The sequence below is a fragment of the Misgurnus anguillicaudatus genome, chromosome 14, assembly GCF_027580225.2.
Source record: "Misgurnus anguillicaudatus chromosome 14, ASM2758022v2, whole genome shotgun sequence".
Lineage (NCBI taxonomy): Eukaryota > Metazoa > Chordata > Actinopteri > Cypriniformes > Cobitidae > Misgurnus > Misgurnus anguillicaudatus.
Window position 1 is genome coordinate 3,951,450 of NC_073350.2, and position 27,503 is coordinate 3,978,952.

The 27,503-nt window shown below is 36.7% G+C and overlaps 1 protein-coding gene across 1 annotated transcript in view; it reads left to right on the forward strand.

Annotated features, from left to right (window-relative positions):
- Positions 1-27,503, forward strand: part of iars1 (isoleucyl-tRNA synthetase 1) — an 88,818-nt gene that overhangs the window by 4,747 nt on the left and 56,568 nt on the right. The window contains exons 4-13 of the mRNA XM_073875746.1: positions 1,376-1,496; positions 2,365-2,447; positions 4,432-4,549; positions 4,711-4,858; positions 8,020-8,107; positions 12,851-12,911; positions 13,115-13,210; positions 16,346-16,466; positions 21,224-21,317; positions 26,179-26,277. Coding sequence (XP_073731847.1) covers positions 1,376-1,496; positions 2,365-2,447; positions 4,432-4,549; positions 4,711-4,858; positions 8,020-8,107; positions 12,851-12,911; positions 13,115-13,210; positions 16,346-16,466; positions 21,224-21,317; positions 26,179-26,277 — 1,029 coding nt within the window. The remainder of the gene's footprint in view (positions 1-1,375; positions 1,497-2,364; positions 2,448-4,431; positions 4,550-4,710; positions 4,859-8,019; positions 8,108-12,850; positions 12,912-13,114; positions 13,211-16,345; positions 16,467-21,223; positions 21,318-26,178; positions 26,278-27,503) is intronic.

Consider the following 27,503-nt stretch of genomic DNA (forward strand, 5'->3'; position numbering starts at 1 on the left):
CATACACATGCCCCTTCTTCCCTGTCTATGTTGTTTTTTTTTTTTCCCCTTTCACTATTGATCCACATTTAATATATGAAGAGTTTGGTTCCAAAACGCAATAAATCCATTTTGACAAATTTCGGTAAAAACGTGTTTTCTATACCAAGAAAGTGACAAGATGAAAACCACTATTTTCTGTTACAAACTTTCACATAGCATCTTTAGGTTATAAAAACATAAAAAATTCAAATCCATAACTTGATTTTCAAAGATTTATTATAAAAACTAATTCTTTTTTCCACAAAATGCAATAAATCCATGACAGTTTTTTATTTCAAAATGCTATAAATCTATTAAATCAATGTATAAATGTGCATTCATCTTTACCATTTTATATTTATTTAGTTGACTAGTGGTATACAATGATTAAAAAATAAACATTAATGGCATTAACCAAAACACTTACTTTGTAAGAACACAATGTTTTAGCATGAGAAGCTTGATGCTGTCTGGAGAACAAGCAACCGAGTGCCTCTCGCGGAAATTATTAGATGTTGATGGCTTACGTTTCTTTCCCATCACAGAAAACCATCACAGGTTTGGCAATGCTATTAAAGTATTATTTTGTTTGGTTTGTTGATCACGAAGTACAAAGTAGATGAGGAAAACTAGGACTCCGTGTACTCAGCGCGCCGCCATGTTTGTTTACATTGCGTGAATGGTCCGCTGTAATATCAGAAATGGATTTATTGCATTCTGTAAAAAAGGAGGAGTGGCGTTTGTCGCATTTTGGGAAAAAAGGGAGAAAAGATGACAGAATATCACGGCGGGTATTGGATTTTGCGTAAAATTAATTATTTACTTTTAACTACTGACCTGATATAATACTGATTTTGGCAGTAACTCATTTTTTTCAAAAATGGCGTTTATCGCGTTTTGGAACCAAACTCTTCATATATTACAAAATATAGTTTGAAACCTTTTCTTTTATGGATTTATAGTAAAATATCCTGATGATGTTGTTTATTTTTTATTCTTCCTTTGATTTGATCTATTTGTATCTATTTTGAATGTAATAATAAGCACTTTGTGATCTTCTTTATATGTTTGCAATGTTCTGGCATACGTCATGTATGTTGCTTAAAAGTAAACTGTATTGTGGCCAGTTGAAAAAAAACTCCAACCTGTTAGTTAGTGTTGGAAACCCTGGTATTTTTTCCTTAAGGTTATCATCATGTGGTCAAAATCTCATACTGGCCTATGCCTACAAGGGAACATATATACGGATAAATGATATACCTTGGATACACTGCAAGCCATTGTGGATAAAAATGCCAAGATCCTCTGCCAACAGCATAACATGTACATATTATATAATTCTTCATCTTTTTCAGGAGTATGAGATTGATAAAACACTGAACATAAAAGGACCTGAAGATGTTGCTAAAATGGGAATCGAGGAATATAACAAGAAGTGCAGGGGTATCGTCATGAGATACGCAGATGAATGGGAGGTACGTGTGAATTATGATCTTTATGTCTTTGAATTTCAGTAATGACAGACGAGAAATACTGCGATTAAATGGTGCTTTCTAAATGACTTGATTTCAAGTATTTTTATCTTATTTCATAGCTGTGTTATTTGAATGTGCTGATTTGAATTTTTTTGAAAGGTTTCCGATGCATAGTGACAGCAAGTTTTGCAAGGGCAAGCAGCACTCACGTTTTCTGCAAACGGTTTGGATTGTTAATGTTAAAGTAACTGATAGGATCAATTGTATTTCCAAAATTTGGTCCCGAAATATTGGTTAAGTTTTGAATGTTTTGTTGGGATCCTGACTGCAACATCTGTTACTGCTACTTTTTTCCAGGCACATTTGTTCCGATCCCTGTAGACCAATCACTGAGTCACGTTGGATGTCACTTGATATTCAAAGTAAATCTCAGTAAAGTATTATAGTGACAGTGTTTGCCTGCAGCAGGACGGGCATCTGTGTTTTGCTCAAGGGCACAATGGTGATAGGAGACTGTGTGTGTGTGTGTGTGTGTGTGTGTGTGTGTGTGTGTGTGTGTATGCTCTCAGTAAACTTACAGTTTCATCAGAATTCAAGTGAAACCCTGTGTGTAAGGATTTAAGGATCTTCCTGACCTCTCTTAACACCTTTATCTTGTGCAAGATGTCGTTCCAAATCCTTGTGATGTTATTGAGAAAGCCAAAATGAAAATTTTGATGCAGGTCTTTTTTTCCATAAAACAATAGTTCATAGTGACCACATCTTTTCAATCTCCAGACAGGATGACAGATAGTAAAAATGATGTTGTACACTGTGTGACATTTGTTATATTAATTTATATATTTTTCTGTTTGTTTGCACACACAAGACGTCCGTGAGGAGAATGGGTCGCTGGATTGACTTCAGAAATGACTATAAGACTCTGTACCCATGGTTTATGGAGACAGTGTGGTAAGATCTGTCACAGTCCTGTTTTATATTCACATTATATTAGCTGAAATTGCTATGAAACATCAGTTATTCTCAAAGTTATTCTTGACTTTCATTATTATATACTGGTATTGAATTGAATTCCTATAGTGGCAGAAAACTGTCTACATAACTAACAGAAGTAAATGCTTCATTAACTCATCATAGTGCTGTTTCTGCTGATTGAAAAACCTTAAAGGAATAGTCCATTTTCTTAAAAGAAACTTTCAGATAATTTACTCGCCACCATGTCATCCAAAATGTTGATGTCTTTCTTTGTTCAGTCCAGAAGAAATTTTGTTTTTTGAGGAAAACATTCCAGGATTTTTCTTATTTTAATGGACACCAACATTTAATACTTAACTCAACACGTAACAGTTTTTTTCAACGGAGTATCAAAGGACTATAAACGATCCCAAATGAGGCATAAGGGTCTTATCTAGCGAAATGATTGTCATTTTTGACAAGAAAAATAAAAAATATGCACTTTTAAACCACAACTTCTCATATTCCTCCGGTCCTGAAAGCGTCAGCGTGACCTCACGCAATACGTGATGACGTCAAGAGGTCACAGAAGACGAACGCGAAACTCTGCCCCAGTGTTTACAAGTGTGTTGAAAGAGGACCGTTCCGACGTTTTTGTATGTCAACTGATACTAATTAATGTCTTTGTGTCAGTTTATTGTTTAAAACGGTCCGCAAATGTGCGTTTTATATATGTAGCACGTGACCTCTCTACGTCACTACGCATTTACGTTAGGTCGCGCTGGACCGGATCTAGACGACAAATTGTGGTTTAAAAGTGCATTTTTTTTCTTGTCAAAAATGACAATCGTTTCGCTAGATAAGGCCCTTATGCCTCTTTGGGATTGTTTAGAGTCCTTTGAAAGTGTTAAGTGTTGGTGTCCATCAAAGTCCATTAAAATGAGAAAAATCCTGCAATGTTTTCCTCAAAAACATAATTTCTTCTCGACTGAACAAAGAAAGACATCAACATTTTGGATGACATAGTGGTGAGTAAATTATCTGGATTTTTCTTTTAAGAAAATTGACTATTTCTTTAGGCCAAAAGTTTTCGTGTTATATGCAGCATTTATGTATATCATATATTTTTATTTTGAGCTTTTATATAGTTACAATCATTTATGCACATTATTGTAAAATTAAAATATTTTTTTAAGGTAAGTGATGACATTTTGGTCAGTAAAATTGACTAACAACTGAACAATATGTCATGACAAAAAATTTGAATTAATTTGATAACATTTATTAAAAAAACATGAAGTAGAATCATAACAAAATGTGTTAGAAGTAAGAATAAGTTTTGTTAGCAAAACTTTACAATAAGGTTGTATTTGTTAACATTAGTAAATGCATCAGCTAACATGAATTACAATGAGTGATGTAGTGTTTTAGCATTTATTATGGCATTAGTTAAGGCTGCAAGATATATCAAAATATCGCAAACATGCATATTTTTAATACTTACAAAGTTATGCATAGTCAAAGTTTAGGTTGATGCAGATAGCAGAGAGACTGCCGAGACAAAGATTTATGTTTGTTATACAATTTGCAGTTTTAATATCATTTGTATTATCATACCGCATTGTGTATTGCATTATTTTGCCAGTTATCCCATATTGGATTTCCTTTAATATTGCGCTGCTCTAGCATTAGCATTGTTTGTTATTGCTAAAACAGTTGTTCATATGAATTCATTGTGCATTAACTAATGTTAACAGTGTTAACTTTTGATTTTAAAAAAACGTATTAGTAGATGATAAAATGAACATGAACTAAGAAGTATTGTTAACTGTTAGTTCTTGTAAGCAATGGCTTTAACTAATTTGATCAAATACAACCTTGTTGTAAAATGAATGGGTGATATTTTCATTAGATCTGTTGTAGTCTTTCCGTATTTCACAGTCAGTAGAGGAGTTGATGATGAGTGTGGTTGTTGTTTCAGGTGGGTTTTTAAGCAACTGTATGATAAAGGTTTGGTGTACAGAGGGGTAAAGGTTATGCCCTTCTCTACCGCCTGCAACACACCGCTCTCCAACTTTGAGGCCAATCAAAACTACAAGGTCAGTGTGTTTACAGCTTAAATAACTGTCCTTTCATGCCCACGTATATTTCAATAAAATCTTGTTTGTGCTCAGTAAACATTCCTTGGTTTTCCACAAATGCAGTCCAGTGTGATCTCTAATCGCAGATTTCTAAAATTTTCATTTAAATTGTTGGACAGGATGTGCAGGACCCGTCCGTGATTGTAAACTTCCCTCTGTTGGAGGATGAGTCAGTGAGTTTTATCGCATGGACCACCACACCATGGACCCTGCCCAGTAACCTGGCTCTCTGTGTCAACCCTGACTTAATCTACATCAAGGTTAAAGGTAGAGATCTGTTGGTTATTTATTGAATTAGTTTTAAGATTTATATTGTTATTTTATAAAACAAGCATGCAAAGAGTGCTACTGGGCTGTTACATTTGTATGGAAAACATTTTCCCAGTTAAAGCTTTTTAACCAAGATACTCTAAGTTAAATTCAGGATTCTTAGAAAAAAAAAACTTAAAAGGTCTGCACTGTCTGAGAAAATTGTAAAAAAAAAAAACTGCCTGCGGCCGGTCACATGTAGCATTTAGGCCCAGATATTGATACATTTAGTACCATCATGTACCTTTAATGTACTGATATGTATTCTTTGGTACTAATAGCTGCTTTCGGATCGCTTAGTTTCCGGTACTAATTTACAGGAACGATTACTGAGGCGATTGACTGAGAAAAATTTCCCAGTACCATTTGTCTTCTCTTCGACAGTTAAGACATGTTTCATGAAAATATGAATTTCATGCTGTATTAATTAACAATCAAAGTTTTGAGGAATATTTAAGCGTCATTCTAATGAATCCACTGAAACATCATAGCAGTAAGAGTTTAATTATACAACACATACAAGAATCATTACAAACATGATTGTGTTCTCTACCTTGCACAAGGAATAATTCTAACAGGAATAAATTATTTTTGTTTTATTGCTTTTCCTGCTGAAAATCTCATTATCATAACGCATCCCGCTACGTCTGAGTGCATTATATGTTGTAATTAACATATTCTGAAAAAATATTGGATGTTCTACTAGATATTCTGAAATAAAATAACATTTACATAATATTAATGTATAATTAAATAAAGAAATTGTGAAAGAAAGAAGTGTCCATGAAAATATGTTTCATTAATAAAAACTAGCTTAAAGCTCACATAACACACGCTGTTTCTGCATTTCTGATGTTAATCTGGAGTACCTATAGAGTAGTATTACATCCTTTATATCTCAGAAGAGTCTTTAGTTTAATCAGATTTATAAAAGAAAGATTAGCTTTACAGAATCTTTCTGATAACGTACGAAAAAATGAAGAAGGAGGAGTTATTACCGCGGGAGGAGCGAGTACAACATGCAACACTTTATACAACACTGTTTAACTTATGATTCACTACATGTTCGTGTCATTTATATAATATGCACGCGCCTATTTCCAACATAAGACAGAAGTCTAACTTTCCGCATGCAATCCATGACCCGGTTGGGAAAATTCACTGCATCAAACACACACGCAAAACTCCGCTGCTACCCCGGATAATAAACTATATCCATTGTTTTCATAAGGCTGGATGTCTTCTCCTTACATCCAAAAACACACTTCTTCATTCGTGCCATTGTTGACTTTTGAAATTAAACAAAGCTGTGTCGCGTGATGTGAATGTTTGTAAGTTCTACCGTCTCCCGCTGATTGACGGGTGGGCGGGGTTTTCCGGGGGAAGTGCCCATATAAAGAAGTGATACGTATAGAAAACCTCGAAACGTCAGCTGGACCCGTAATCGAAAAAAACTTTTCGAAACTTGTACGAACCCTGGCGAAGTGCATTCGGCACAGAAATACTCTGTAACATGCCCACCTGCTTTTTTGACACTTTGCCTACGTTTAGCATGAGGAAACAACTCTATAACTGTGTTAATAAGTCAGAATGCATGAAATATCATTGGACCACCCCTTTAAGGCATCATGGTATTTCTTTATTTTAGCAAAACTTACTATGGTATTGACAGTTTCAAATGGTTACGGTAAAGAGATTTTGTTTTTTCAAGGCCCTTTTTTAAAGAAATCTTCAAATTTTTGTTTAATTGTTAGTAAAAGGTTTACCAATTAATACCTTTAAACATATCAGACCTTGTTTTAAATGAATAAAAACACATTTTTTTTGGTGAGAATCAATACACAAATAGTTGGAAATATTGCTCACCGCTAAAATAGTAATGATACTATAATCAAAACCTGTAGTTTATAAAATTATTTTTATTATGTTTCTCATTTGAATGAGTGGTTGTTATAATGTTGCGTTACAGTACCTGTGAATGCTTTTGTTTTATGCTGCCGTTGGGTAACTATTATGAGCGGATAGTGAAGAACCATTAACTATTCAAGTATAAAAAAGTTAATATTAAAGTCACAGCAGTTATTTCTCTTTAGTCAGTGTGAGAACAGTAGCTGGTACACAATGACTGCAGTATTTTATACTGTCAATGCTGTTAAATGTAAAGGGGTCATTGGGTGCATAAGCGGTCCTGCATCTCTCTTTTTTAGTGCAGAAGATTTTTCGAATCAGGTCACAAAAAGAGCATAGCCTGTATAAATAGCTCCTTGTGGTCTTTTTTTACACATGCATTGCATTAGATCTCCTCTAAAGATCCTTTGACCCAGTTTGTCCTGAGGACGCAGTGTCCTGCAGCGGTTGACAGGGGGCGCTGTGAAACCACTGGCGTCAGCACCGCCGCGTTCTGCTGCATGAGAGAGACGCACAGAATACCAATGCAGCATCAGTACCTCCACATTTCTTCTCTATCGTTTCCCAGCATGCCTTTGGGGGAAGTGCCATCTTTTATTGATGCTCCTGCGTTCTGTCTCCTGCATCTCGCTTAAGTATTCAGAGTTTTATGGTCTGCTATTAAAAAAGGTTATTTCTCAGTTTTACTCTGATTCATGTTGATCCGAGTCACAGATTTATTTATGATTGACAGCTAGAGTTGAAATTCGTTTCTACAGGATTAACACGTCGTTGAAATAAATATTAGGTTTGGCAGTTTATGTGGATGAATTTCACAACATCAGCTTCTGTATTTATCAGAATGAATCACGTATGAGAGATACAGACACAAAACTGCAGTGCATATGCAATAGTATTAAATAATAAAATAGTTTGCCTGTGTTAAGATGCTTTGCTACTGGTTTGCATTCGTCCACCGTTTCCACTTTAACATTTGTCTTGGGTCAACAGTGTTACAGACATGGGTACAAATGATTTGATTTGTTAAACATCTTGTTTAGCTTTGATTTCTGATGATGATGTTCTTCACCGTTTGCTTATAGGTAGATGAATAAATGGATGTGTAGATAATACACATTTGCATTTGCAAGACTATTTAAGACTATGATTCCTCTTATCTTTAAATATGAAATGATTTACTTGAGTTTCTCTGCTGACTCTGTCTTATTCAGATAACAGCTCAGAGAAGATCTACATCATGATGGAGGCCAGACTAATCGCTCTCTTTAAATCTGAGAGTGAATACACCATCCTGGACAGGTGAGTTTGATATTCATGATCTGTGTCTGAAAGCATCTCAACATTTAAAGTGTTCAGTGAACTATGAATCTTCTGTTGGTTCATTTAATGGTGGAGGCCATCTGTTGTTTCTTGTCTGTGATTAAAACAGATGACACAGCAGTGACAGACTATTTGTATTAAACTGTGAATGTTTTGGATTTGAAATGTTCAGTATGGTGGTTTGGAAAGGAAGTTAAATGAGGCAGTAAGGTGTTGGTCTTTGTGACCGTACTTAATGTTTAATGAGGATCGATATAACCAGTACCTCAAGGCCACGGCAGTACAAATAAACTATTTACTAGTAATGCACAGAAAATGTTTGGTTTTGTACTAAGTGCAATCAGCTGTGGGGGGTGACGGTTATCTAAAGGCGGTCGCACACTGTAGTTGCGAGTCACATCTAGGACATCCGACATCACACACTGGATGTGCACATTCTGCATGCATCAGCTCCAAGTCTACTCCTGATACAAGATTGCACAGTTTTAGTCTTTCTTTCCACTTTGATTCAACAAAAGATGACTTTTGAATCTTAATTTATAAATAAACTGCTTAATATGGAGGTAAATCTGTTATTGCTTTCTTATATTTGGTATGTGGTTGAATCCTGTAAAGGCTTTTTTTGCTGTATTAATACAGTGTTTTCCCATTCATCTTGCAGCCTAGTGTGAGGTCTGTTTGTACATTAACGTAGATTTGGGACAAATGTAATGTAATTTAGTTTAAAAGAGCAACTATGCTCTGATCCGCGATTTTACATTTCCTTTTGTGTGTAAGTGTGTATTAGTACATGTTAACGATATGCAAAACCCCAAGGTAAATGATGACGCAAGTTATCGTTTCCAACGTAAATCTCTTTTCTTGGACTACAACTAACACACAGATTGTAGGCAACAGTTTACTTCCTGGGCCTTTTGATGTAGACAAAACCGACATTATCATAATTCCTCCTCTTCCTGTTTTGACTCACAGCCTGTAAATTAACTCCTTGCATTGCATTTGTGAATCTTTCAAACATGTTAAGTAGCGTCACATTTCTGGCTGACGTCAGAGGTATTCAGGCCAATCACAACGTACTGGCTAATCACAACGTACTGGCCAATCACAACTTACTGGCCAATCAGGGACACAGATCTGTACAAAATCAAAGCATTTGAGGAAAGCAGGATATCTGGAGCTACAAAAATGTACGGTATGCGGAAAATAATGTGTTTTTTAACCATAAACCACACAAACGCATTGTTTTATACCAAATACACAAAATAATGTTGTTTTTAGCAATGAAATTGGTGCACTTTAAACTACGTAAGTTTTGCCCTGTGTCGCTGCGTGATTTTAAGCAGAAGTTGGTGTCACAATTTTAATTGTTTTACCTGATTGAAAAGTAAGACTTGTGATTTAAACATGAACAATGCAGATTTATTTTCACAAGTCATTGCAGTGACGCATCACACAGAACTTGTGTGTCATTTTGAGTATTTGCACCCAACGATGCAGAACAGGAGTGGGCCGAGTACTGATCCTTGAAGGACCTCTAGAGGCTGTTTACACTTGGTATTAAGATGTGTTTTCATCGATCGGATCACAAGTGGACGAGAGAGATACATTACGTTTACACCTGGTATTTAAATCCGTCTCTTTTGTCCACTTTCGACCGCTTCTGTGCTGAATACTATGAGGGGGTGGTCTGTGAGACGGTGGGCGAGTCTCTCTGCTGTCATTCAAATACGAGCGAGAGTAATTATGAGTTTATATGGACGCAAACTAATATTATGTGAGAGTGCACTGCTTGTTTAGCAAGTGAACATACTGCACAGTGTTTTGTACATGAGTATGTAAGAGCTTTCTTTGAATTTTCAGCGCAATTGATGAAATAGGATCGCGCAACTTTCACACGCTTTCAAAACGAAACTACGGAGATCCGCCGCTTAGTTTTATCAATGAAAGGCTAAAAATAGCGCTGTTCACCGAATGTTCACGCCAGAAGTAAAAAATAGACGTAAAACTTGTGTTTAATACCTCAGATTAGATAAATGGGCGGAGAGAAGGCGGTCGCGTGTGGCTGTTCGAACGCATTCAACCACATGCGCGTTCCGCAGCTCCAAAGCGATCCGATCGAAAGTGGTTTCGACCACCTCTGGATGTGGTTGAAAGTGGTCGAAAGTGGACGAGCTCAAAACGTTTTGAACACCGTTTACACCTGGCATTAACGTCGTCAACTTGTGATCCGATCGATGAAAACACATGTTAATGCCAAGTGTAAACAGCCTCCTAGTGACAATGTGTTGTGATTTGGACTGCTCTCCCCTCTATGATACTTGAAGGATCTACCCAAATGTTTGGATTTAAGTGCGTGATGAGGGTTGAGAGAAGGGATGTGAAGACTTACTAGTGTTCTCTACAGTCTGGCTATTATACATAACAACTTCACAACATACCTTTTAAACAGCGTTGAAGGCTTTTCTATGTATGCTGGATACTTACAGGCTGTCTTTTATATCAGCTCCAACTCAAACAATTTATATTTCTCCACAAAACTAGTTTGAATCAGTTTAGCGAAATCCCATAATGAAAAATCTTTTAAAGAGTAACATAATGTACATCCAGTCAAGTCTGTAGATCAAATGTCGAATGTCTCATTAACAACTCATGTTCTCTCATAGTTATTAAAATTACCATCCTGTATGGAATATTTATTTGGCTTAAAGTGATTCATCTGGATGAAGTTTTGGCTTTATTTGGCTGTGTTGTGAGAGTGGTTTACTGTGCGGTGGCCAGATAACACTGTGCTGCTGAGGCATTGTGGGATTAAACCCTGAACTCCTCTTATTGATTCATATCTCTCAGTCTGTGATTAATGTTCCTCAGCTCTTCTGAAATGAGCAGCAGGAGTTTATTTCCTCTGCGCTTCTTGTGTCATATTTATTTATTAGGAGCCCTAGTTACATTGCATTAGTTATATGATGCTTCAGAAACATTCAGTTAATGTAGGTGAGATATAAGTAAATACAGTAAAAACGCTGGGTATAGTCTGTTTTTTACGCATACGCAAGTGTACGAGCACAGTCGTACGCACAGACTTACAAAGCATAGTTTATTTGACTCATATACGCGCTGACGTTCGACTCATATGCATTGCGACAATTTGCAACACCTTTTGTGATGATGAAAATTGCGTCACATGCATTGTACGCATACCCTCACGTACGCGTAAAAACTGGACCATACTTCGGCTTAACAGTTTAAGTAATTTTTTTCTATTTAAAATGTCATGTTCATTTAAGATAATGTTTTTGTCCAACACATATGGGGAGTTCTGTCAGCAAATATTGATTTACAGAATGTGATTTAATTAATTTGCACGTTGAACTGTGATTGAGTATATTATTATCCTCATTGGTAAATCACTTTGGAAAATATAAAATGTAATAATTTTCAACACATTCTAACAGATTCCCCATCCAAACTTTCACATTGGGTCCAGACTAAGGGACTGTGTTTGTTGCAGATTGTTGTCATTTGTTTTAAGTCGGGTTTACATTGCACGCTGCAGAACACGACATCCTCCTACTTTATATACTTTGCTTGGCCAAGTTATTAGATTCATGTTGCAATTATAAAACTGTTAAATGTTGCAAAACTGTTGCTTGTTTTGTCTTTATTAGGGCTGCACAATATATTGTTTCAGCATGTACATCGTAATGTGTGTATCTGCAGTTACATGGCAGAACATGCAGAGCAATTTTTCAAAAGGAAAACTATTCGGATGCATTTGCCAGTGTAATTATGCAAGAACAGTTATAAAGGGCAGAGAGAAATCACAGATTTAATAATATTTCACTTTGTGAAATACGTGGTGGTAACAATTAATGTGATTGCAGAGCTTTTGAAGTCATCTTGCGAAGTCATCCAGCATTTCTTCTCATATCACAATATACACAGCAGAAAAACAAAATATCACAATGTCTGTTCCCCCCAAATCATGCACCTACTGTACAGTATTCGGACGATAATTGTTTCTCATGAGGATGTACAAATATATTTGCTTGCCTCCTTTGCAATAAAACATTTGGATGAAGATAAATTTGTGTTGGATGAGTTTATAATTTGCTGCACGTGTGGTTAATTACGCAATTATTCACATACTTAATTATATGTATATGAAATAGCCTACTGTTGTGTAATTGGCTACATTTTAAAATTGTATTTAGCACTTGTTGTTGCTGATAATAGACATTTTAAAGGTTTAAGTGATTTTCTTCTCGCTGTAGAAGAGCAATGAAAGATTTTCAGTTATGAAGATGACAATGTTTATGCTTGCAAAGACGCATCTCTGGTGCAGAATAAATGCGAGGCGATGACCATACACTGCTTTTTTGTGGTCTAAAAGGAAGTGCAGAATGACTTTTGCATTGATTCCCTTTGATAAACCCAGAGATCTGGATTCAGATGACAATTAAATTACAAAACGACCTTGGTGTCCGTCAAAAAGCAGTAGGTTATTCAGCCAGGAATTTTTGCGGGTGGTATGAAGAAAAACACAAACATTCTGGATTCGGACAGCAATAAAATCACTGACTACCCTCTGTACCTTATGTCCCACGAGAAACAATTCAGAAAACTGTCCGAATAAGGCTCTAGTCTAAATTGATCAGGGATGGACCCTTGTAAGCATTTCTATTTAAAAAAAATAATCAGTTGATGTTTGTTTTTGTCTTCTAGATTTCCTGGCAAGACCCTGAAGGGCAAGAAATACAAACCACTCTTTGAGTACTTCATCAAGGTAAATGCTGTAATGCTGTTGTACACTTGACACAAACTCACAAATCACTTCTGTTCAGAACAGAGTGTAAGCACAAATATTTGTTTGAAAATCTTGTCTTTGTCTTGTCAGTTAGGATGTAATAGACACAAAGATCTTGCTGGTAAAAGCTCTTCATCTTATATTCTGAAATGTAATATTGACTTGTTCTTCTTGTTGTTCAGTGTAAGGAGAATGGTGCGTTTTCTGTGGTGCTGGATAACTATGTACGTGATGATGACGGTACCGGAGTCGTACATCAGGCCCCGTACTTTGGAGCTGTAAGTTACACATTAAAATCTTACTAACTCGTCCTGCAAGAACTGTTTGTGGGTTATTCTGTGATGCCTTTTTACAATTAACCGAAATGTTTAGTCATGTCAACACAATTTTATTATGGCTGCTAAACAGATAGTATCAATCCTGGATTCTGATTAGTTTATGCAACATTTTAGTCATTTTTAAAATGAAGCAATAACACACACACTTTGGGCCCTATTTTAACGATCTAAGTGCATTGTCTAAAGCGCACGGCGCACAATCTAAATGGGCGTGTCTGAATCCACTTTTGCTAATTTAACGACGTGAAAAATGGTTTGTGCGCCGAGCGCATGGTCGAAAAGAGTTGGTCCTATTCTTTTAATGAGTAATGGGAGTGTTTTGGGCATAACGTGTGACCAATGAGAGTCTTATCTCTCATCCCCTTTAATAGCCAGTTGCGCTGGTGCTATGTCTAATCCCTATTTAGATTGCGGACTTTGTAAACTGAAAAAAAAACTAAGCGGAGGAAGAAGATCCCTAGTTTAAGATTAATGTTAAATAATTGTGTTGTTTTTTACTTGTATTGAAATTATTTTTTTTATTAAAACCTTTAAAACCCGTTTTCTTTTAGTCATGGAAGTAAAAAGCAGGCTTTTAATTGCTTTAAATGTATGGCTATCCAATATCATCAAAAAATAATTTACAAGTATGTAAGAAAAGATTTGGACTGTAAAAATACTTTATTTGTAACAAACAGGAGATTTACAAACGGCTCTCCGCACGTTTCCGCACTCAGACAGCGCCATGAGTTTTTTTTAAGCATTACTTAAAAATGTTTCTCATCTCACCATATCCACAGGTACAGAGTCATCATATACAATAAATCCGTGAGGTAGCATTTAAAAAAAATTTTTTTTTAGATCAGAACACCCATGGGCGCAAAAATGGGCGCAAATGCATTTGCTTTTTAAACAACGTTGCGCTAAATGTGAAAATGATAATTGCGCAGGGTTGTAACTAGCAAAAGACATTGCGTCGCGCATTGCGCTGCATTGTGCCGGGTGTAAGATAGAGCCCTTTGTGTTGTTGCATTGAAAATCAACACTGCTGTGATTGTGTAAGCATGAGTCCGAACAGTTGTCACAGCCATGCTGATATTCAATGCAATTTCCATAATCAAGGTGTTCCTGTTGCTCAGTGGTACCTGTAAAGCATTCCATTAGAAGTGCAAAGGTCATGGGTTTGATCCACAGGAGGCACTCATGCTGATAAAATGTATACTGTGTAATGAATTATGTGCCGTTTTGGGTAAAAGCGTCTGCGAAATGCATAAATGTAAATGTAAGAAACCACTACGTAAAGTAACTTACTTTTCAGATCAAATTTGGCTTGTTACTTTTGTTTTCTTTCTATGCCAACAAAAATAATTTCGAAAGACGCCTGCTAAACTCCATTGCAATATTTCAGAAACACCACTAACAAGCAACTTAATCACACATTTTATTTTTGGTGCCTCTCACCAAAAATGCATTTGAATTCTTTTCACAATCATATTGTGACTCATTTAAATGTTATGAAGTAGTACATGCAGGAATAAAAAAAAGTGCAGGACTTGCTTGATGTTGAAAAAGTTATAAAGATAGATAAAGTTCAGTACCTGATTGATGTTTAAAGAGTTATTAAGAGCGATAAGACATGAAAATGATCTTCCTAACGCTGACTGACACATCTGACGAGTGCACAGACGCTTACTGTGCGACCTCGATATATAGACATCTAGACAGAATTACAGTTTTAAAAATATATCAGTTTTGACAAGAAAATTCACGCAGATATTATCCGTTATGTTTTAAGTGAATGTTTTGGGATCTGATGTGTAACATTATATTAGATCCTTGCATTACAGTAGATCTTAAAGCTGTCTGTCTCAATGTCAATCAAACAATAAAAGAAAGAAAAAGTTTAACATATATTTTTTCTATAGTATCGTTTTTGACTGTGTGTGCGCTAAATCTATTAGTTTTATCTATTCGTGATTTGAAGGTATGGATGCAGTGATTTTGATTTAGAACCCTCAACATTTTTTCTTAAAATTGACTTTGCTGACTCTGTCAACTTCAAACAGGTGTAGTAACAAATCATAAATCGTTTTGAAGTTTTTTTTAAATAGAAAATGTCAATATATAAATAATTAATAATTCCAACTTAATTTGCCAGCACGGGTCACAAATAGTATAACTTTTGAGTCTATATGTAAGTTGAACGCAACAACCCTCTTAAAAACACAAAAGTAACATGATTTAAAAGAGATTGTGTTTTAGTTTAAAACTATGAAAATGTTATGACTATGAAGTGTAAAAATATGCCTTACCGTGGGTTCACACCAGCAGCGTTTGACGCGTCAAATTCGCGTCTACCACGTCTAGTTTGTCCCTTTGAGTTTACTCGCTTCATTCGCGCGTGAAAGCCGGATGTGAAATTGGGGAATTGCGTTAACCGCGCCACATTAAACTCCTCATTCGCGCCATGCAGCCCTCCAGACGCGCGTCTTCACATTGACTTAACATTGAAATAACTCGCGCTTGACGCCTCTAGCGCAGCTGGTGTGAAGGCAGCATTACGATATTAGTATGCTTAGTAACTAATACAATTTTAGGGCGTCTTTTAATTTTTTCTCCCCTGTATGGGGTCCCTAGCCGCAAAAAGTTTGAGAACCCCTGTTTTGTATGATGATTTTTGCACAAACAAGCATTTTGCACATGTAACCAGTATTTTTCAAAAATCTGTTTTTGTTTCTGTAGTTTGTAAAGTGTAACATTTTTTGTTTGCATAGTTGCATAAAAGTATGCTAGTTTTATTTATTTATGTTAACATGTTTTCTAATATGAATAATGAATCACTCTTGTTTTATATACAATGGTTGTTATTTCTAGCATGTCTTTTGTTGTTGGCACATTTATAGTGTTTACTCTAATTGAGAGAAGAACACTCACGCACACATATGCACACACAAACGCACAAAAACCCTACGCACACACACACAAACACACGCACATGTGTCTATGCTGTATGTATTTTCTTAGAATCCGAAATCTCACTGGTAAATCCCTGTTGATCTGAGGTGTTGTTCGGATGTTGTGTTCCTCTGTCTACAGGATGATTACCGTGTCTGCATGGAGTACAAAATCATCCAGAGGGATTCGGTTCCTATTTGTCCTGTTGATGCTTCTGGTGTGTTCACCTCTGAGGTCACTCATTTTGAAGGTCAATATGTGAAGGACGCTTGGTGTCCACTTCTCCAAGTAACACAATTTAATGCCATGCGATATACTACATTGCCGTCTACATAGTCGGCTCAATTATTTAGTGTACAGTGTGTACATCTGGGAGACCAGATAAAGTGTCAAGAAAAAGTATGGAATGAACTGGTTCTCTACAGTAATTTTCCATCAAATGTGATCTGATCCTCATCTAGTTCACAACAATATACAAACACTATGTGCATAAGCTGACAATAATTCTAGTTTCTTGTATTTTTAAACATTCACAGTGCTGGTGGAAAATGTAAGTGAACCCATGGATTTAATAGCTTGTTGAACCTCATTTGGCAGCAGTTACTTCAAGCAAGCGCTTTCAGTGGTTTTGAATCAAGGAGTTTTTGCCCATTCCCATTTACAAAACCACTTTAGTAAGGTGTGAACCGCTCTATTGAGGTCATTTCACAGGTTACCTGGGCTTTGACTAGGCCACTCCAAATGGCACATTTAGGTTTTCTTAAACTGTGTTTGTGGTGGATTTACTTCAAAGCTTAAGGTCATTGTCCTGCTACATCAACCAACTTTTACTGAGCTTCAACTGGCAGACAGCCACCCTGAGATTATCCTGTAGGATATCTTTGGAATTTATTTTCCTGTCGATGATGGCAAGTGGTCCAGGTCCTGAGGCAGCAAAGAATGCCCAAATCATGATGTACCCTCCACCATACTTCACTGTTGGGATGATGTTTTGATGTTGGTAAGATGTGCCCTTTTTGCGCCGTAGTATTCTTCCCGAACGATTACACTTTTATTTCATCAGTCCATAAAATATTTTCCCAGTTTTCCTGGGGTTTGCCAAGGTGCTCTTTTGCAAACTTCAGGCTCACAGGAATGTTTTTCGGGGGAGCAGCGGCTTCCTCCGTGGTGTTCTGTCATAGACACGGTACTTACGTATGGTGGACTCTTGAATAGAGCTGTGTGCCCGTTCCAATGATGTCTTCAAGCCTTTAGCTGTTACTCGTGGGTTCTTCTTTACTTCATTGAGTATTCTGGGTTGTGCTTTAGGAGTCGTTTTGGCTGTGCGCCCACTTCTAGGAAGGGTAGCTACAGTATTAAACTGTCTACATTTATTAAGTGTAGACTGATGGAGATCTAAACATTTTGAGATTGTTTTGTATCTGTTTTATGCCTTTATGGAGTGCAACAACTCTTTATCGGATATCTTAAGAGATGCATGGTTCATAAGAGCTAATGCTTTTTAAGGACAGCAGTTTTAAAATGTTTGAGTGTCTTTGTATCAATGAAATTATCACTAAACAACATTTTTTAACTCATTTTAGTAATTGGACTCCAGTTCGCCAGACACAAGAAACTAGAATTATTTATTTGTTGTCAGCTTATACACATTGTGTTTGTCTATTGTTGTAACCTAGATGAGGATCAAATCACATTTTAAGGCAAATCATTGTAGAAAACCAGTTCATTCCTAGGGGTTCACATACGTTTTAATTCCACTTTAATGAATTTGTCAAGTTTCATGGCGTTTACTTAAAATAAATATTCACTATGGTTGTTTCACCTGATTTACTGAAGGAATCATACAAAATTGGTGTCAAAGTTGTGACCCTGTCTTTGAAATCCAGGTTAAAATCTTATAATCTAATGATTAGATTAAGAGCATCAAAGTTTAATTTCACATTGATTTCAATCTTTGACATGACCTTACTCCGTAAGTATTAAAGATATCAAGATTATATTTTCACTGAATCTTCTTTATATTATGTAGGATGACTTGATATAGAAAACAGTAAATCACAAAAAAGAAATGATTCAACGAAATCTGCATATATTTTTATACGAAGCTGGCACCACTGTTTAGTGAATTCACCCCTGAATCTATCAAATGTAATAACTTCTTATGCAAAGCTGCCACCTTATCAGTTTGGATTACCTGTTGATCATATTTTTCTCAAACGAATAAACCTCAGAGAAAAGAGAAAAGTGATACGAAGCTGCTCTTTTGTTTGTCTCTTAAGTAAACTGTTATGCTTACCAGTTTCTGAAGATTATATATAGAAGTACAGCACTGAAAGTGAATTTCATTTCTCAAGCGTGACATTTATAAGCGAGTGTTAAGGTGCGATTAGGTGACTGAGCGCTGATGTCAGCAGTAAAGGATTGACTGAGGAACATGATGCTGTTTGCTGAAAGTAACTTCCATCGTAGTTCTGCTGTCGTCTTGCATTTTCTCTCATAGTTGGTTTTCCTTTCCCAAAACGCGCATTAACGCTCCTCATGGCGGTAACCAATCTCAGAGGAAACAGACTGCTATTGGTGTCTTTGAAATGGAGCCACTAGTTACAGTCTCACTGACAGCTTTAACCTCATACTGTGTACATATTTGAAATCACTTTTTATTCTGTGTAGAATCGGGATGTGAAATACAGGGTGATTTAAGGATTACTCCACTATCATAAAAAATCCTGAAAATTTTCTCAGGGTTCCCACGGGTCCTTGAAATCCTTGAAAGTTTGTGAATCTGGGGGAAAAATACAATTCCCTGTGTGTATGTAGGATAATATCATACAAATTCTTTTTAAGCACACATGCTAAACTGTTCGCTTTAAATGCTTATATCTTCTGTATGCGAATGTTGGTACATACAAAAATGCTTTTTTTGCATAATTGTATTTGACACATGAAAACGTCTCTGGTTACGTATGTAATTATTGTTCCCTAAGAAGAAAACGAGACGCTGCGTCTCCCTTGTCATACTTCCTGTGTCCCTGTAACGCCGTCTTTAGCAATATTTCAGATAGCGATGTACTCCCTTGCTCCCGCGTCACCCTGTCTTTGTCATTAAACCTCACCATTGGTTGAATTTGATATACACATTCAGGTGCACTTACCCCTGGAGGCGTGCCCAAAGTGTCACTACAGTGACACAGCGCGAGTTCCCTCGAAAGGGAACCGTAACAGTGTATATTAAAAGGTAACACAATGTAACCTTGCTCTCACTTGAAATGTGTCCCCTACATTTAGTCCTTGAATTTGAGGCTATTGGACCTGGAAAGTCCTTGAAAGGTCCTTGAATTTGAAGTTAACTAAGGTGTGAGAACCTTGTTTACTCCATGTCCTCCAAGATATTTATGTCTTTCTTTCTTTAGTCGAAAAGAAATTACGTTTTTTGAGGAAACATTGCAGGATTTTTCTCCATATAGTGGACTTTAGTGGACCTCAACAGTTTACAGTTTTAATGCAGCTTCAAGGGGCTCTAAACGATCACAACTGAAGGGTCTTATATAGCAAAACGATTGTCATTTTTGCCCACAAAAATAATAAATATGAACTTTTTACCACAACTTCTCGTCTTGCACTAGCCGTGTGATGCGCCAACGTGTTGCCAGCATTACTTAGATCCCCCAAATAAAGTAAAAACTGAGTTTTGGGAGTCTTGAAGGTACTTTTTAAAGGTATTACACGAGGAGCACTGTAACATTTTCATAACTACAAACTTGACATTTCACATTAGTCAGAATTCGTATTTTCACTTTGCTGATGAACAGAAGTGGCGTTTGCTAGAGGTGGTAGCCATAGCAACAGCAGACTGCTTGACTGGCAAAGCCGTAGTGTAATTCACATCCTACAGTAGGGTGCTATTCGGACAGCATGTCAAAGCATGATAGATGCATAGTTACCAGCATTACGCCAGCCTCATTTTGGACAATATCAAAGCAGCATTTGTGGGCATCCTTTATGGATAGGACAGTCCCAGAATGCTTTGCAACTAGGGGTTTAAATTAGACATCTTGTCACGGCACAGTGTGTGTGATATGATTTTGATATGGTGCAGGTGAATATCTATCGAAATATTGATATTTAGACACTGTCCGGCAGGAGATAAAGTTTTCTGTGTCTGTCTTTTTGCTGCTATCATCACTTTGTTGTTGCATCACAATCTGATGCACGGTCAGATAGTATTTTGAGTAAACAAAAAATGTGCGCTTTGGCTGAAATTTGTAGATGGACGTTAAATAAAGGTACCCATGTGGTATCGATGCATCCTGGATGGTATCATATCCATGTATTGTTATACCCCCAATTGCAACAATCTTTACTTAGTGAATACTTGAAAACATTTACTTAAAAATACTTCATTTTAAATAAAATATTATTTAAACTCTTGCAATTAATGATCTCCCATTGCTGCTTATGTCCATAAAAGCTTTTAAATTAGGCTGCAGTTTTTGTTATTGTCTGTATAACCAAACTTAGCAACAGCTGCTCTGTAATTTCTCTGAATTGAGAATGAAATTGCCCATCATTTCTGCTTGACATTTGGATGAAAACTATCTAGGATTATGATAAATGAGTCATGAATATGCTGATCTGGTCTCTGGTTACAGTATTCCCCTGCAGACGACAGATGCCCTTCAGTAAGGTTATGAAAAGGTTCCTAAAATCAATTTAGCATTAGACAGGATGCCAATTCATCCCCAGTCTGGTTGAAGGACACCCTGGACACGCTTACATTAAAGGAAATGAACATGACTTTTGATTAAAGGCACTCTATGAAGGTGCAGCAAACTGCAAAAGAGCAACATCGGGTACAGAAAGGTACAAAAACAGCAAGATATTTATGAGGTCATTTTATGGCTTTATCTGCGGTGGGGCTCAGCGCCAGCTCGCGGCCTGTAGAAATGTAATCTTTAATTGCTGTCATGCTGTATTCGAAACATGTCGTAAGACTTTATTCTTTGTGACCTCAATGCTTTTAGGACGCAGACAAAAACATCATCAAGTGGTTGAAGGAGAACGGCCGTCTGGTGAACGCCAGCTCTTTCAAACACAACTACCCTTTCTGCTGGAGGTGAGTACAGATCAGATATCACAGAGATTGTCTGAAAAAGTTTGACTGTCAGGTGAATTAAAAATGTGTTTATTTAGAGTTAATTATGGATATCAATGGCATTTATGAAAGTCTAAACACTGTGGTGTTTTGGTGCTATCTTTACAAGCCCATCATAGCAACGCTTCACCAAGCAACTGCAAGAGTTGGGGCAGGACTATCAGTATATCTCGAAATTATCTTCAACATTGTAAAAAAGTTAAAAACTGTATGAAATAATTTTGAAATAATCTTTTAATTTTGCAAAATAATTTTATGCTGAGTTTACACCAACCGCGTTTCAGGCGTCAAAATCGCGTCTACCGCGCCTAGTTTGCCACTTGAACACTTTTAAAGCAAGCATTTGACGCGCGTCAGAGGCGAAATCTGCTTCTTGTAGGAGGGGCAAGTGCTATGTGGTTGTCTGTTTTCAAGATGCCTTATGTTGATCGTGCATTTATCAAGAGAGTTACCGGTTTGTATTTGGTAACCTTACTATACGGGGAAAATAAACGGTGCGGGTTGATAAACGTCACGCGACTCAAAAGTGAAATGTGTATTTACAACTTACCAGGTTGCCCAAAGTCCTCACTGACACTCTTCCAAGCGAGGTCTATGGCAGCATTTCTGTGCCAAAAAGAATCGAGCGCATTACTGATACCCGCGCACGTGCAAAAGTGTTATTGCGAGAGCATAACAGATCTGGACACGAGGAAACAAAAGATTGTGAGCTACTTTTAAACCCTCGCGCGCACATGCCATCTCATATGCCCGTAATGTAAGCCATGACGCGCGGAGATGTGTCTTACAGCACGCGCAAAATCATCCCCACACTCTCGCGCTGCATGCTCTCTCACCTGCTACTTTTCGCTTGCGCGAATACAATTCTTTTTGGCAGTCGAGGGGCGGGACTTATTATTTTACATGTAATCTCAAATGTCATTGGTTACTACACTATTCTTAAAACCGGTTGTGATTGGACAGTTGTGGTAATCAGCGGCCGCCATTTTGGGGTAAAAATGTCAACTGGACAACAGCACAGATACACAGAATGACAACGAAAGAGAAGTCAAAGTGGAATTAAAACACGCAATTTTCAGCAATCCACTAACTATTAGTGTGATAGTACAAATCTCGCCTTTCATCGTTTGCTATTTTTAACAGTTTTTTAGTGTAATAGCAACTTCATTCCTTTTAGAAACTGCAAGTCCTAGCCATAGAAACCATAATAATGATTTATATGATACTAATTACAATGAGCTTATTAAATATATTTAGTGAATTCATTTATTTCATTGATAACTTATTTTTGTATGTAATATGTGTACCTCCTGGGAAACGGTCTAATGTTATTATAACGCAAGAAGAACTCATATCACTTTACTCTTAGCTGTCATTTAGAGAGAAATCGAACATTAATGAATCTCACAGACTAATCAGACAAGAAAATAGCAACAGATAATTTCTCACACCAAATCATCAGCAAACTTTATGACGCACCTACATCAAAAGCAGCACTATTTTGTTTTATGTTGTCAGTGATGGAATAAGGTGATTTATGTAATGTTATTAGTAATGGCTTATATTTGAAAAAATATTTTTATTAATATGTTATCTGTATAGCTGCTCGTATATAGCTGGTAAAATTCTTATTAAAAAAATAAACTACTACTAAACTAATAAGTTGGGTGAGCGCGCCACCTAGTGAATAATTGCGGAAAATATGGATTGCTGTAATAACTTGTCATTTGCAGGAAAATGTTTTCTCTTTATAGATAACTCGTCAATTGTTGGGGAAAGAGTAGTTAGCAAGACTGTAAACATAAAACCCTTATTTAAAAACAGCCACGGCTTCCAGAATTATTTAATTATTAAATTATGACACATAAAGCATGATGTTCTATAAAATCATTGTGTTTGTGGTGTGTCCCAGGGGATTAAAACATGCAATTTATATTTCAGATATAGTGGAGTTATACTATTACTAGTAAGTAATAGTAAATATATTTATAAAGTTCAATATAGCATATAGCCCTAATTCAGCAGTCACAACATTTAATGCAAATTCAGACTCTCTTTTTAAAATATTTTGGGTAGATTTGTACTATCATACTAATAGTTTTTGCAGTGGATTGCCAAACATTGCGTTCTTTTATTCCACTTTAACTTCTCTTTCGTTGTCATTCTGTGTATCTGTGCTGTTGTCCAGTTGACATTTCCACCCCAAAATGGCTGCCGCTGATTACCATGACTGTCCAATCACAACCGGTTTTAAGAATAGTGTAGTAACCAATGACATTTGAGATTACATGTAAAGAAATAAGTCCCGCCCCTCGACTGCCAAAAAGAATAGTATTCGTGCAAGCAAAAAGTAGCAGGTGAGAGAGGATGCAGCGCAAGAATGTGTGGGGATGATTTTGCGTTGCTGTAAGACAGTGGTTCTCAAACTGGGGGCCGTGAGATGATGCCAAGGGGGCCCCAGTTTTATGACATTTTATAAAATACATTAATTTATCACGAATTCTGGGAAATTAAACCTAAAAAAATAAGGCTACCAACCAACCGCACTACTTTGTATAATTTAATGTTTTGTTTAATTAAAATATGAAGTTTAAAACTGTTTTTTGTCATAAATTTTCTTTGGGGGGCCGTGAAGGAGTGCACCGTACACAAAGGGGGCCCCACGCTGAAAAAGTTTGAGAACTTTTTGGGCTTAAATTACGAGCATATGAGATGGCATGCGCGCGATGGTTTAAACGCTCATTAAACGCTCGTTTTTTGAAGTCGAAAGCTTATAAAAACGTTTTTTTTTTTTTTTTGGATTGGTAGATGTACACCTTGTCACACAGCAGCTTTTAGGTATTATTCTGTTTTTAAGTTTAATCTGTAAATAAGTTTTTATAAGCTGTCGACCCCAAAAAACGAGTGTTTAAAGACACAAAAATGGATACAGGCAACTTTTCATAGTACTTCTATTAGTAGAACTGCGTCCACTAGGGGGAAACGTAGTCGGCGATCCACTTTATTCTCCTTAAAGACTGGGTTTTACGGCTCGACAGCTTATAAAAACTTATTTCTGGGTTCTTTGGCTGTATATATTGTCACACAGCAGCTTTTAGGCATTATTCTGTTTTTTGTTATAAGCCAGAAATGACAAGGAGGCGGCTTCTCGCAATACAAAGTCAATGGAGATGGTTGGATTGCGTTCCCCCCCGGTGGGCGTGGTTTTCAAATTTGCATAACTGCGCTCTGTCTCTATGCAAGTGTCATAGTATTGTGGTTGAAAATCTGCTCGGTTCCAGACAGGCTATCTATTGCGCCATAAGTATGTTACCCAGATGAGTTATGTGAATGCTTTGTTCTGGACAAACTAGCTATTGCAGGATAGGTACATTTACTGGACATTTTATGTGAATGCTTTCTTAAAGAAGAATGTCTTAAGTTTAGATTTAAATTGATCGACTGTGTCTGATACCTGAACATTATTTGGTAAATCATTCCAGAGCTTAGTTGCTAATAAGTATAAGAAGGATCTACCACCTTTAGACACTTTTGATACTCTAGGGATAATTAATTGGCCAGAATTTTGCGACCGCAGTGCATGTGATGGATTGTATTCTGATAGTAATTCTCTAAGATATGAGGGTGCTAGGCCATTTAAAGCTTTGTAGGTGATTAGTGATATTTTAAATTGTATGCGATATTTAACTGGTAGCCAGTGTAAAGATGCCAGAATTGGGCTTATGTGTCATACTTTTAAGTACTCTTGCAGCGGCGTTTTGAACTAGCTGAAGGTTGTTTTCCTGATTTGCAAGGCATCCTCCGAGTAAGGAGTTACAATAGTCTATTCTAGAGGTCATAAAAGCGTGGCTTTATTAGGCTTTCCTCTGTGTACACTTAGGCTATCCTTATGTACAATTCTGGCTGTATTATTTGTCTCCCTGAAAAATTGCTCTTGAGAAATTTTCAGTTTATTGTCCCCCCTAATGTTAGATTAAATGACACATGGGCTTAAATTTCAAGGTATTTGATGTAATAACATTGATTGAGCTCTGCTATAACTATGAATATAGTGACAATGCAATGGGACAAAGAAGCTTAAACCTATTCTAGTACATCCTAAAAGACTTTGTAAAGAGGTATAACAGGACTTGTTTAAATGAAATATTTAGTGGTCTTGCAGACTTTTTGGTTCTATCCATAATCAATTCCAGGATGACTCTGGTAGTATTCAGGTAGTGTAGCTCTTCTGGATGGGACATTGTTAAATCGATAGCATGGCCTGTAGAAGGGGGTGTGATGGGGCAGGGAAATTATCATATGTTGTTCAATACCTGCCCTGCTGTTTCAGCACCTCAGATGTCCATGAGTCTGCAGGAAGAGGTCACAGCAACAGTACGCCGAAAAACCTTTAGTCTTATTAACCTCTATGAAGAAGGCAAACTCGTAAAGCGCTTACACCATCACTAAATCACTCGCTCATTGACTCTTATGAGCTCTGCCCCTCTCACAGCGTCCTGGATCATTGTTGTGAATTGGGAGGGATGATTATGGATATTAAAGGGGTGTGTCTGCCGTTATTGAAGGCCGGCCCGTAAAGATTCAGAATGTCAATGCTAAGAGACTTAGGCATCTTTTTTTGCCTTCACAGCTAAAAGTCAGCCGAAGTGGTCGAACACGTTTATAATCTATACATTAATATGTACTTCCTAAAATCCCTGTTTTTCCAAATAACAAAAAGTTGTTCTTTTGATGAAATAACTAATGATATTTTCTTTTTATCAGTTTTTTATGTACTTTAACAATCTGTATAATAATGTCTGTATATTTTGACCCGCCGCAGGTCGGACACACCTCTGATCTATAAGGCGGTGCCCAGCTGGTTTGTGAGAGTTGAACACATGGTGGAGAAACTTCTGGACAACAACAGCAAATGTTACTGGTAAGAACCCTCATACTTTTTTCATTCCTCACTTTACTAAAACTGATGTTACCTGCCCATTCAGCTGGCGAACATGTTTGTTTCTTGTCTTGTATCAAAGCCAGATGGTAGTGTTTTTTTCAAAATAAGTTTAAAGTGATATATTTGGAAATAGACATTTATTGTGTTGATATTCTGCAGTAACTGCCTGTCATTTTCCATTCTTAGCATTTATTTTATAGATTTTTTATGTATATACTTAATTTGATGTTTTTTTACAAGACAACACATTTTGAGGACACACACAATTTTTTTGAATTCCCAAATAAACCTCTTTTGATCTTAAAGGGATAGTTCAGTCAAAAATGAAAACTAAAGTTTCAGTTATTTTAAAAAATATCCTAGCTCTTCCAAGCTTTACAATGCTTGAAAATGGGGTCCACGACTTTAAAGCCCTAAAAAGTACGTCCATCCTTCAGAAAAGTAATCCACATGGCTCCAGAGGGATAAATAAAGGTGGTAATTGATGTGATTTGATAAATATCCCTATTTAAAACTTTTACTAATGGTCAAATATTTAGGATCACTTACTCATTCTTTATTTATATTTTTGCAATATTACAGAATAATTGTAAACTCTGGCATAACACAAATGTAACTATGGTAATTATGTTTAAAGCCTGCAAAATAAAACAAAACTTTATTTGGTGTAGTTACTTTTTGTCTATTATTTGAAAATCTTACTTATGACATTTTATCAAGCAGCTTCTGGAGGTCTCACCCTGCGATGTGCACATCTTATCGAATGTTGGATTTGCAATAATAATTTGAAAAGAAATAATGCTATTCAAACTAGGGATGCACCGGTTGACCGGCCAGAGATCGGAACCGGACGGTTTTTGCGCAATTGGCAACCGGACGTTTTTAAGTATTTTTTCAGACGATTTTTTCCGGAAGTGCACCTGCGTGCAAAGACTACCTTACAGAGTTTTTACTGTTTTTGGATCAGTAGATTTTTCAGTGTTTATAAGTTGGGTAAGAGCGCCACCTTTTACCAGGCATGAAAATCCCTCACCTTTCTGCGAAATTCGCCGTTTTGAAGCCAAAAAGGTGACCCACGTGAATCATGTAGATTCGATGAGAAAACATTTTTTGGGGGGAGGGGGGGTATGTGCGCGTTGTTTGTAGACGCGCCCTTCGCTGTCATCCAACATGTATCCCACTACATTCGATTTGTTTGAGTTCAT